General features: G+C 41.3%; 1 protein-coding gene across 1 annotated transcript in view; it reads left to right on the forward strand.

Annotated features, from left to right (window-relative positions):
- The window catches only part of LOC128693902 (solute carrier family 22 member 20), a 435,254-nt gene that overhangs the window by 262,943 nt on the left and 158,632 nt on the right, over positions 1 to 13,679 (forward strand). The window contains exon 8 of the mRNA XM_070081771.1: positions 7,049 to 7,389. Coding sequence (XP_069937872.1) covers positions 7,049 to 7,389 — 341 coding nt within the window. The remainder of the gene's footprint in view (positions 1 to 7,048; positions 7,390 to 13,679) is intronic.

Consider the following 13,679-nt stretch of genomic DNA (forward strand, 5'->3'; position numbering starts at 1 on the left):
AAACGTGACCTTACATACTGTAAGAACTTTAATTATATTGTGGAACAACGTGACCTTACTGGAACAACATGAGCTTACTTAAACAATGTGACCTAATATACTATAACGATGTGACCTTTTCATACTTGAACAACGTTACTTTACAAACTTGAACGTGACCTTACATACTGGAACAACCTGACCTTACATACTGGAACAACGTTGCTTTACAAACTTGAACGTGACCTTACATACTGGAACAACCTGACCTTACATACTGGAACAACCTGACTTGACATTCTCGAACAATGTAACCTTACATGGAAATACAAACACATATGCAGTATAATGTGATCCTTTATTGACTACGTTTCGCCCACACAGTGGGCTTTTTGAAGTCACAAACAGATCTGTTTGTGACTTGAAAAAGCCCACTGTGTGGGCGAAACGTAGTCAATAAAGGATCACATTATACTGCATATGTGTTTATATTTCCATTGTGTCGGTATTTTAAACCATTTATTTCCATCGTGACCTTACATGCTGAAACAACGTGACCTTACATACTGACACAACCTGACCTTACATACTGGAACAACCTGTCTTGACATTCTCGATCAATGTGACCTTACATGCTGAAACAACGTGACCTGACTTACTGGAACATTGCGACCTTACTGGAACGTGAGCTTATATACAAAAACAGCGTGACCTTGCATAGAGAAACAGCGTGACCTTACATACCGAAACAGAGTTACTTTACGTACTGGAGCGACGTGACCTTACTTGAACAACGTAACCTTACATACTGCAACAACGTGACCTTACTGTAGCAACGTGGCCTTACATACTGGAACAACGTGACCGTACTTACTGGAACAACGTGACCTAACATACTGGAACAACGTGGCCTTACATACTGGAACAACGTGACTTTACATACTGGAACAATGTGACCCTACATGCTGCAACAACGTGACCTTACATACTGGAACAAGCGTGACCTTACATACTGGACCAACGTGACCTTACACACTGGAACAACCTGACCTTACATATTGTAACAAGCGTGACCTTGCATACTGGAACAACGTGACCTTACATACTGGAACAGCCTGACCTTACATATTGGAGCAACGTAACCTTACATATTGGAGCGACGTGACCTTACAAACTGGAACAATGTGACCTTACATACTGGAACAAGCATAACCTTACATACCGGAGCAGCCTGACCTTACATACTGGAGCAGCTTGACCTTACATACTAGAACAGCCTGACCTTAAATAGTGAAACAGCCTGACATTAAATAGTGAAACAGCCTGACCTTATATTCTGGAACAACCTGACCTAACATACTGGAACAACAGGACCTAATATTCTAGAACAAACATGACCTTACATACTGGAACAAGCGTGACCTTACATACTCGAACAACGTGGACTTACATACTGGAACGAGTGTGACCTTACATGCTGGAACAGCCTGACCTTACATACTGGAACAACCTGACCATACATACTGGAACAGCCAGACCTTACATACTGGAACAACGTGACCTTACATACTGGAACAAGCGTGACCTTACATATTGAAACAGCCTGACCCTACATACTGGAACAAGCATGACCTTACATACTGAAACAAGCGCGACCTTACATGCTGGAACAAGCGTTACCTTACATACTGGAACAACCTGATATTACATATTGTAACAAGCGTGACCTTGCATACTGGAACAACCTGACCTTACATACTGGAACAGCCTGACCTTACATACTAGAACAAGCGTGACCTTACTTACTGGAACAACGTGACCTTACAAACTGGAACAAGCGTTATCTTACATACTGGAACAACCTGATCTTACATATTGGAACAGCCTGACCATACATACTGGAACAAGCATGACCTTACATACTGGAACAAGCTTGACCTTACACACTTGAACAACGTGACCTTACATTCTGGAACAGCCTGACCTTACATATTGCAACAAGCGTGACCTTACATACTGGAACAGCGTGACCTTACTGGAACAACGTGGCCTTACATACTGGAACAGCCTGACCTTACATATTGGAGCAACGTAACCTTACATATTGGAGCAACGTGACCTTACAAACTGGAACAACGTGACCTTACATACTGGAACAAGCGTAACCTTACATACCTGAGCAGCCTGACCTTACATACTGGAACATCCTGACCTTACATACTTGAACAGCTTGACCTTAAATATTGGAACAGCCAGACCTTACGTACTGGAACAGCCTGACATTATATTCTGGAACAACCTGACCTTACATACTGGAACAACAGGACCTAATATACTGGAACAAGCATGACCTTAAATATTGGAACAGCCAGACCTTACGTACTGGAACAGCCTGACATTATATTCTGGAACAGCCTGACCTTACATACTGGAACAAGCATAACCTTACATACTGGAACAAGCGTGACCTTACATACTTGAACAACGTGACCTTACATACTGGAACAGCCTGACCTTACATATTGTAACAAGCGTGACCTTACATACTGGAACAACGTGACCTTACTGGAACAACGTAGCCTTACATACTGGAACAGCCTGACCTTACATATTGGAGCAACGTAACCTTACATATTGGAGCAACGTGACCTTACAAACTGGAACAACGTGACCTTACATACTGGAACAAGCGTAACCTTAGATACCGGAGCAGCCTGACCTTACATACTAGAACAGCCTGACCTTACATACTGGAACAACAGGACCTAATATACTGGAACAAGCAAGACCTTACACACTGCAACAAGCGTGACCTTACGTACTGGAACATCGTGGAATTACATACTTGAACAACGTGAACTTATATACTGGAACAAGCATAAGCTTACATACTGGAACAAGCGTGACCTTACATACTGGAACAAGCGTGACCTTACATGCTAGAACAGCCTGACCTTACATACTGGAAGAACCTGACGTTACATACTGGAACAGCCTGACCTTACATAGTTGAACAAGTGTGACCTTACATACTGGAACAACGTGGCCTTACATACTGGAACAAGCGTTACCTTACATAGTGGAACAACCTGACATTATATACTGGAACAACGGGACCCTACAGACTGGAACAGCCTGACCTTACATACTGGAACAAGCATGACCTTACATATTGGAACAATCGTGACCTTACATACTGAAACAAGCGTGACCTTACATATTGGAACAAGGGTTACCTTACATACTGGAACAACCTGACCTTATATACTGGAACTGCCTGATTTTACATACTGGACCAACCTGACCTTACATACTGGAACAGCCTGACCTTACATACCGGAACAAGCGTGACCTTACATACTAGAACAACGTGACCATACATACTGGAACAAGCGTGACCTTACATACTGGAACAAGCGTGATCTTACATATTGGAACTCACTGACCATACATATTGGAACAAGCGTGACCTTACATACGGGAACAAGCGTGAACTTATTTACTGGAAAAACGGGACCTTACATATTGGAACAAGCATGACCTTATGTACTAGAACAAGCGTGACCTTACATACTGGAACAAGCGTGACCTTTTATACTAGAACAAGCGTGACCTTACATACTGGAACAAGCGTGACCTTACATGCTGGAACAAGCGTGACCTTACATACTGGAACAAGCATGACCTTACACACTTCAACAAACATGACCATGCATACTAAAACATGCGTGACGTTACCTACTGGAACAAGCGTGACCTTACGTTCTGGAACAAGCGTGACCTTACATACTGGAACAAGCGTGTCCTTACATACTGGAGCAAGCGTTACCTTACATACTGGAACAAGCGTCACCTTACATGCTTGAACAAACGTGTCCTTATATACTGGAGCAAGCATGACCTTACATACTGGAACAAACGTGACCTTACATACTGGAACAAGCATGACCTGACATACTGGAACAAACGTGACCTGACATACTGGATCAAGCGTGTCCTTACATACTAGAACAAGCGTGACCTTAAATACTGGAACAAGTGTGACCTTGCATACTGGGACAAGCGAGAACTTATATACTGGAACAAGAGTGACCTCACTTACTGGAGCAAGCGTTTCCTTACATATTGAACAAGAGTGACCTTACATATTGGAACAAATGTGATCTTACATACTGGAACAAGCGTGACCTTATATACTGGAACAAAATTGAACTTACTTGAACAAGCGTGACCTTACATACTGGAACAAGAGTTGCCTTACACACTGGAGCAAGAGTGATCTCACATACTGGAACAAGCGTGTCCTTACATACTGGAACAAACGTGACCTTATACTGGAACAAGCATGATCTTACATACTGGAACAAGCGTGACCTTACATACTGGAACAACGTGGACTTACATACTGGAACAACGTGACCTTATATACTGGAACAAGCATGACCTTACATACTGGAACAAGCGTGACCTTACATACTGGAACAAGCGTGACATTACATACTGGAACCGTGACCTTATATATTGGAACAAGCGTGACCTTACATATTGGAACAGCCTGACCTTAAATACTGGTTCAAGCATGACCTTACATACTGGAACAAGCTTGACCTTACATACTGAAACGAGCGTGACCTTACATACTGGAACAAGCGCGATCTTACATATTGGAACAGCCTGACCTTACATACTGGAACAAGCATGACCTTACATACTGGAACAAGCGTGACCTTACATACTGGAACAAGCGTTACCTTACATACTGGAATAACCTGACCTTATATACTGGAACAACGGGACCTTACATACTGGAACAAGCATAACCTTATATACCAGAACAAGCGTGACCTTACATACTGGAACAAGCGTGACCTTATGTACTAGAACAACGTCACCTTACATACTGGAACAAGCGTAACCTTACATACTTCAATAACCTGACCTTACATACTAGAACGGCTTGATCTTAAATATTGAAACAGCCTGACCTTACGTACTGGAACAGCCTGACCTTATATTCTGGAACAACCTGACCTTACATACTTGAATAACAGGACCTAATATACTGGAACAAGCATGATCTAACATACTGGAACAAGCGTGTCCTTACATACTGGAGCAACGTGGACTTATATAGTGGAACAAGCATGACCTTACATACTGGAACAAGCGTGACCTTACATACTGGAACAAGCGTGACATTACATGTTGGAACAGCCTGACCTTACAAACTGGAACAAGCTGACCTTACATACTGGAACAGCCGGGCCTTACATACTGGAACAATCGTGACCTTACATACTGGAACAACCTGACCTTACATATTGGAACAGCCTTACCTTACATACTTTAACAAGCATGACCTTACATACTGGAACAAGCGTGACCTTACATACTGAAACAAGCCTGACCTTACATACTGGAACAAGCGTGATATTACGTATTGGAACAGCCTGACCTTACATCCTGGAACAAGCATGACCTTACATACTGGAACAAGCGTGACCTTACATACTGGAGCAAGCGTGACCTTGCATACTGGAACATGCGTTACCTTACATACTGGAATACCTTATATACTGGAACAACGGGACCTTACATACTGGAACAAGCATGACCTTATATACTAGAACAAGTGTGACCTTACATACTGGAACAAGCGTGACCTTATGTACTAGAACAAGCGTGGCCTTACATACTGGAACAAGCGTGACCTTTCATACTGGAACAAGCGTGACCTTACATACTGGAGCAAGCATAACCTTACATGCTGGAACAAGCATGGCCTTACATACTGGAACAAGCGTGACGTTACCTACTGGAGCAAGCGTGACCTTACATACTGGAACAAGTATGGCCTTGCATATTGGAACAAACATGACCTTACATACTGGAACAAGCATGACCTTACATACTGGAACAAACATGACCTTACATACTGGAACAAGCGTGACGTTACCTACTGGATCAAGCGTGACCTTACGTTCTGGAACAAGCGTGACCTTACTTACTGGAACAAGCGTGTCTTTACTTACTAGAACTAGCGTGACTTTACATACTGGAGCAAGCGTGACCTTACATACTGGAACAAGCGTGACCTTACATACTGGAACAAGCATGACCTTACATACTGTAACAAACATGACTTTACATACTGGAACAAGCGTGACGTTACTTGCTTTTACAAGCGTGACCTTACGTTCTGGAACAAGCGTGACCTTACATACTGGAACAAACGTGTCCTTACATACTGGAGCAAGCGTGACCTTACTTACTGGAACAAGCGTGACCTTACATACTGGAACTAACGTGTCCTTACATACTGGAGCAAGCATGGCCTTACATACTGGAACAAGCGTGACCTTACATACTGGAACAAGCATGACCTGACATACTGAAACAAACGTGACCTGACATACTGAAACAAGCGTGACCTTACATACTAGAACAAGCGTGACCTTAAATACTGGAACAAGTGTGACCTTACATACTATGACAGGCGTGAACTTATATACTGGAACAAGAGTGACCTTACTTACTGAAACAAGCATGACCTTACATACTTGAACAAGAGTGATCTTACATACTGGAACCAGCGTGACCTTACATACTGGAACAAGCGTGACTTTATATGCTGGAGCAAGATTTAACTTACTGGAACAAGCGTGACCTTACATACTTTAACAAGTGACCTTACACGCTGGAACAAGAGTGATCTCACATACTGGAACAAGCGTGACCTTACATTCTGGAACAAACGTGACCTTATATACTGGAATAAACGTGACCTTACGTACTGGAACAAGCGTGACTTTATATGCTGGAGCAAGATTTAACTTACTGGAACAAGAGTGACGTTACATACTGGAACAAGAGTGACCTTTCATACTGGAACAAGAGTGACCTTACATACTGGTTAAATTGAAATTGCATTTGTCTATAAACTTGACACATCTATTCGCTCTCAGAGATGACTCTGTAACTGAGATTATCTAGCATCTTATAGTAGAGAGATTTAAACAAAACTGAAGTACTTCCCATCATTATCTAATAGTAGTCACGTGCACTACAGAACTACAGAGTGACAGTTGATAAACCACTTGAAGGAGTGAACTTGCTCAGCATGCAGACTGTAACGAGAGAGAAACAAGAGAATCTCCAGTCGACCTGCACTCTCGCCGAGCCTGACCACGACCCCAAGAGTGCGGAGCAGGACGACAGCGACAGCATTTGCTCCGGTGAACTAGCCACCATCGTACTAGGAGCTGAGGATGGCCTGGGGTCATGGTGGGCAGGACCTGCAGGTCTTGTGAGGACCTCCTGCATGAGGAAGATTATGTGTGTTCTTTGCATCATGTGGTTTCTGCAGGGAGTTGTGTACCTGGGTCTTCCCCTCAACTCCGACGTCTTCAGGTGAGCACCATTTAGTCTTTCTGGTAACAATGCTAAAGCAAAATTTGAGGAAAAATGGAAGATATAAGACAATTATCTTTATTATGTCAGTAAATAAATATTAAATAATAAATCGTAATTAACAAGGAAACTTAATAAATCATCAACAGGAACTTTTGTAAACAAGGAAGTAACAACATAACTAACCATATTGAAATTATTTAAGTCAGTCAAGGCGCTTAATTTATCCACTAAATCTATGTTGCTTTTAAAACAATTGGGCTCAAAATCTCTATTAGCCATTTAGATAATTTATAGGAAACTGAACCTATGGAGTTAGTAACGATGGTCTGCATTTGGAATGCTTTTAATTTTTATTTTTACTCATGGTTGCGATCTTACATATTATTGGGCTGCTGACTGTAAACATCTAATCCAGTTCGCTCTATCACGTAAGGATTTTGAATAAAATACAAAATTAATGATAATAAAAATGTGAATTTTTAATAAATTGTTAATTTATTAAAATTAGGCAAGTAATCATGGAAAAGCACATTCTGTTAGTTTTAAGTACATATGAATATATTGAAGGAACCGCTCTCCTTGTTCCTCACTGTAGTCCCCACAATTGTTGGGAAAATAGTCAAGATGTGAGTGCAAAAAGTGCATCTTCACACTCATTCTAGACCCAAGTTGTTGGAAGCTTGAAATCAGGTTTTGGATCATTTTTTCATATTCGTGGGAGCGTCTGTGGACAATCTGCTTGAATGAAAACCATGCATTCACCTCGACACCTGCTAATGCTTCATCAAAATACTTGTCCTTCATTAATTCCCAAATTTGAGGGCCAACAAAGATTTCTGCCTTTATCTTGCCTTCACTTATACGACGAAACTTTGACTCCAGGTACTTGATAGCAGTTCCATTCTTGATCAAGGCCTTCACAGAATTTTCCATAACCCTTAATTTGATGTGGAGTGATGGCAGCAGAATTTTCTTGGGGTCAACTAGTGGCACAGTTTTCACGTTGTGATTTCCGGGTAAGAAGCTGGTTCCTGGTGGCCAGTCTTTTTGTTCATAGTGCTGACTGTCTGCCCTGCTATCTCAAAGACACAGAAAACAGGGATAATTGGTGTATCCGCCTTGAAGACCTAATAAAACAGCAATAACTTTTAAAACACTACACATGAGAAAATTGTGATTCTGGTACTTGATTGCAGATATTAGTGTCTTCATATTTGCATAAGTTTCTGACATATGGACACTGTGGCCAATAGTGTCTCCCTGGTAAGTAAGTTTATTCAGGTGTACACAAATACAGTTACATAGATTATCATACACATCATCAAATGTGTAAAGTACCTAGGATAACCCACAACAATCAGAAAGAGTGACTTATTTTCATCGGGGTCCTACGAAAGCAAAAGACTCGGCAGACGATGCAACATCCCCCCAATGAAAAGCAGGGGTGCCACTAGCACGATAAGAGACAACACAATAAGTTTTGGGGTTTTTGCATACAAACAAGCAAGTTGTATAATATATGAACTGTATGGGACATTGCTTGATGACGTTTCCACATTCTGCAGCTGCATCCAGAATGAGCTTGGAGCCATAGACGTAACTTGGGCTGTAATAAAGATTAAAGGTAAGTATAGTTACCCCTAGGGGGTGTTGTGTACGTATTTCAGTACCTGAATACTGATGAGAATTTATACTCACTTGTGTTGGGCTAAAAAGCCCGCCCATAACCGAGTGTATTGTAAATCCAGAGAGAAATGAACCAGCTATTTACTGTGCAGCTGACCTAGTTAGTCTCATTAATTACTAGACCTACCTGGATATCTGTATCGGACCCATATGTTCACTCGGGTATCGGTGTATTGATTGAAGCAGATGTGTTCTTTGACGAATGTTGCACTATACTCCATCAGGAATTTCGCAACACTCGTTGCTACACACTGTTCATCAAGTATTGTTTATTATTCACAGTCATATCACTAAAGAAACTGTTGTCACTTCTCTGTAAGTGTTCTGCTGTGTCCTTTGAGATTATGTTATGCACAAAAATGCGTGATCACTATAGTCTTTGTTATTACAGTGTGACGCATGAGTTGTTTTGACAAAGTCTAAAAGGAATCTACCCCGTAGTGCCCCTCGCCGGCCTGACTTGCTCTCAGCGTCTCTCCACATAAAGGATTCGCTGATACTAGCACATTTGCCTTCCTTGCCAAACTGCAACAGTTTGCAACACAAATGCTTGATTTCTTGATGTCTCAATCAATGAGAGTTCATCATGTCCCACATGTGAATAAAGTGAGGTAGAAGTTTCCCTGTACCATTCCTGTTGCAGTACAGAGATTATCTACACTCATTAACTCACATTGATTGCAACACAGGTCTCCTGCAAAGAAGTCACATAACTTATGACTGGTACACGTGGTTAAACATCTGCTTGTCATTACTTGATATGGAAGTAAACCAGATGCTTGCCCCTTCTGAGAGGGCTGGGCCCCTCAGGGCTGAAGGGGTTGAAACCCCCTCCTGGAGAAAATTTCTCCACACAGGGGGGCGGCTGAGTTTCGCTGCAGGTGAACTGTTCATCACTTAACATTAATTCGGTTTTCTCACTTGCATTCACTGCTGCTTGTCTTTTCTGAACAGCTTTAGTCTGTGATGTTTCTGGAGAAACAATAATTTTGTTTTCAACACTGTGTAATTCAAACGGCACTAGTTTATCTATTATCCGCTTATTCACTGCACCTTTGTTCAAAACATCAACTGTCCTGATGATTCCATTTGCATCAGGATATATGGTCACAATTTTTCCAAGTGGCCATTGGGACCTCGGACCATCATTGTCAATAATCACTATGTCACCAGGTCTTAAGGACTTATGATTTTCAGGAACACCAGCTCCATAGAAGTGTTCTCTCAATGAGGTGAGATAGTCTTCTCGCCAAATTTTCTCCCAACGTTCAATCACTTTATTAAGGTGTTTAAATTTACGTCTGAGTTGCTCAGGTATGAAATAAGTAGGATCCTCTATGATTTCTTTATCATTCATGGGAGGAACAGGTTCGAGCCTTCTGTCATGGAGCAAATGAGATGGACTTAACACTTCTAAATTGTCCAGATCATCGGTAACATAAGTTTGAGGTCTGCTGTTGACTCTATTTTCCATTTCAGTCATGACTGTACAAAATTCTTCTAAGTCGATTCTCTGACGATGCTGATCATTCTTTCATAAAATCCGCCGTGCCATGGAGATTTAGGAGAAATGTATCTCCAATGACAATTGTGTTGATTCAGGATCTGTTGTACCTCTGGTTGATGAAGGACCTTGCTTATATAAGCAGCACCAGCAACAAAGTTCGCTGCATTATCTGAAATCTTCAATCTGGGACATGCCCTTCTGGCTGCTAATCTTCTGAATAATTTGATAAAGGTTTCAGCAGACATGTCAGTGGCTACTTCTAGATGTACTGCTCTAGTTGTAGCACAAGTGAACAAATATATGTAAGCCTTGATGGGAACTTTGTCAACTGTTTTGGTTAAAATTATTGGTCCATTGTAATATACGCCTGTCACCTCAAATGGAGTGACATGACAAACTCTTTCAGGGGGATATGGAGGTGGACCTGGATACTGACATACTCACATATCGTAGTGACGACAAGTAATGCAGTCACTTATTTGTTTTTTCACACTTTGTCGACCTTGAGGTATCCAGTAGGATTGTCGTATATGACAAAGTGTGTCAGCTACCCCACCATGTAACACGTTACTGTGGGCGCTTATTTCTGCTACTCTGTTCTGTACATAGACCAACTTACTCTTATTATTTCTTAACCACTGGAGAACTGCTTCATTATCACTCCAGATCACGGTTTTTTTCAATAGTGAGATGATCAATTACTTTGTTGATATAGACAGCTAGTTTTGTACCTACATAGAGTGCTGTCAGTTCCAATTGTGGTACTGTTCTGACCTTCAAGGGTACTACCCTGGCCTTTGAAGTAATTAGTGTACTTCCTTCAGCATTACTCATGTAAGCTACAGCGCCATAACCTCTGGTTGACGCAGCACAGAACACATGTAATATGTACTTGTTTCCTTCTTGACCTATTTGACTGGGAAATTTAATTTAAGTTGTTTAAATTCCTTGGATATTTCATCCCATGCTTGACTCATTTCTAGAGGCAAGTTCTCATCCCTGCCTATTTTGAGGTTCCATGCATCTTTTACAAGCATTTTACCTTTTATGGCAATTGGTGAGACGAGTCCTAGAGGATCAAAACATTGTGATACCTCTGACAGTAAACTACGTTTAGTGAGTGTACTGCATGATTTATTATTTACCCTTTTGAGACTCAAAGTGTCTTCCTGTGTGTTCCAATTAAGTCCCAGCATATTTTTGCAATCAGGAATTTCAGCTTCAGGGAAACCTTCTTTGACAAGTTCCCTTAAATGCCTTGAATTAGTATTCCACATCCTTAGAGGTATATTTGCTTCTTTCATCTCCTTGTTAGCTTCTCTGTATAAGGATTTCAAATCCTCCTCTTTATTCACAGCACCTTGAAGATTGTCCACATAGAAACTTTTCTTTAAGATTTCTTTGAAGGGACTTTCAGATTTCTTCAAATGTGTATTTAGAGTAGCTTCTAGTAAGAATGGAGAGGATGTTGCACCAAACAATACTGATTTGAAACGGTAAGTTTTCACAGGACTTTGAAGATCATGTGGATTTTCAGGCCACAAGAATCGAGTATAATCTCTATCTATTTCTTGTAGTCCTACTCTTAAGAAAGCTTTGGAAATATCAGCCGTGTAGGCATATGGGTTTGTGCGAAATTTCATAAGCACGTCTTAAAGCTTCTCAGTTAGTGAGGGTCCGGTCATCAGACAATCATTAAGACTTACTACATCTTTATTTGCACTTGCGCTGCAATTATGTACAACACGTAGTGGAATGGTTTCAGAATCTTTTCTGACTCCGTGATGCGGGAGATAATGAATTTCTGTTTTCAACTTGTCTTCGACTACTTCCTCAATGAATTTATTGTCCAACTGTTATTGTAAGATATTATCATAGACAGTCAGTAGCTCTGGATTCTTCCTGAGCTCATGTATTTGTGCTTTCATCTGTCCAAAGTGTAGTGATACTGGTCCTGTGGGGAGCAGCAGCAGGATAATACTGCACCACCTCTAGGGGCCCTTAACAACAACAACAGTTTGGCGTGCGTCATGGGCACCAACATATGGTGTGTGATTCTCTCCTACTTTATCCATTTATCACCGATGCAGATTACATGGTGAGTTTAAATATGTGGCCTGTAGTTATAACTTTTCTCTTGACATATGCAAGACATCACCATCCCTGTAGAAGCCATTATTAGATGTACTAGTCATTATATTTTGTTGTTGCAGAAGTACTATGAAGATTCTATGTTCAATAAAGCCTAGAGATAAGGCCTGTGTTTCTATCACAACAATTTATTGAACATAGAATCCTGGGCTACCTGGTGGTGATCCTGCGCTAGACTACATCACAACATGGAGCGTTTACTGAAACCTGAGAGGCTAGACTGTGACCCCAGCTTATCAACGGCTGCTCAGGAATGGAAGCACTGGTTTAAGACTTTCGAAAACTTCTTGGGAGCCCTTCCTAAAGAAGATCTAGATAAACTAAGTCTGCTCATCAATTTTGTGTCACCTAAGATATATGAGGCTATTTCTGAGTGTAATACCTACGAAGATGCTATCAAAACTCTCAAGTCTCAGTATATTAAACCTACAAATGAAATCTTTGCACGCTATCGCCTTGCAACTCGCCGCCAGCAGATTGATGAGTCCTTAGAGGAATACTTTCAAGCACTGAAAATTTTAGGTAAGGACTGTCACTTCCAAGCAGTGACAGCTGCTCAGTATTGTGAAGAGTCCATCAGGGATGCTTTTATCAGTGGCCTGCAATCACCAATAATAAGGCAGCGTTTATTGGAGAATAAAACTCTCGACTTAGCCGCTGCCTTTGACCAGGCAAGAGCTCTAGATTCAGCCCAGAAGAATTCTGAAGTATACAGTACCACTCAGCCTTCTCGAGTGGTAAGTGCTGCAATTCCTGACCAAGACTCTTGCAATGAAGTTACTGGGGAACCTGCCTCAGTGACAGCAGCAGCAGGTACGGTGTGTTTCTTTTGTGGTTTTTCAAGACATCCACGTCCAAAGTGTCCTGCTCGTGAAGCAATGTGCCATAAATGCCACAAGAAAGGTCACTTTGCTAAAGTATGTCGTGCTAATGCATCAACAAG

The sequence above is a fragment of the Cherax quadricarinatus genome, chromosome 6 (assembly GCF_038502225.1).
Source record: "Cherax quadricarinatus isolate ZL_2023a chromosome 6, ASM3850222v1, whole genome shotgun sequence".
NCBI lineage: Eukaryota > Metazoa > Arthropoda > Malacostraca > Decapoda > Parastacidae > Cherax > Cherax quadricarinatus.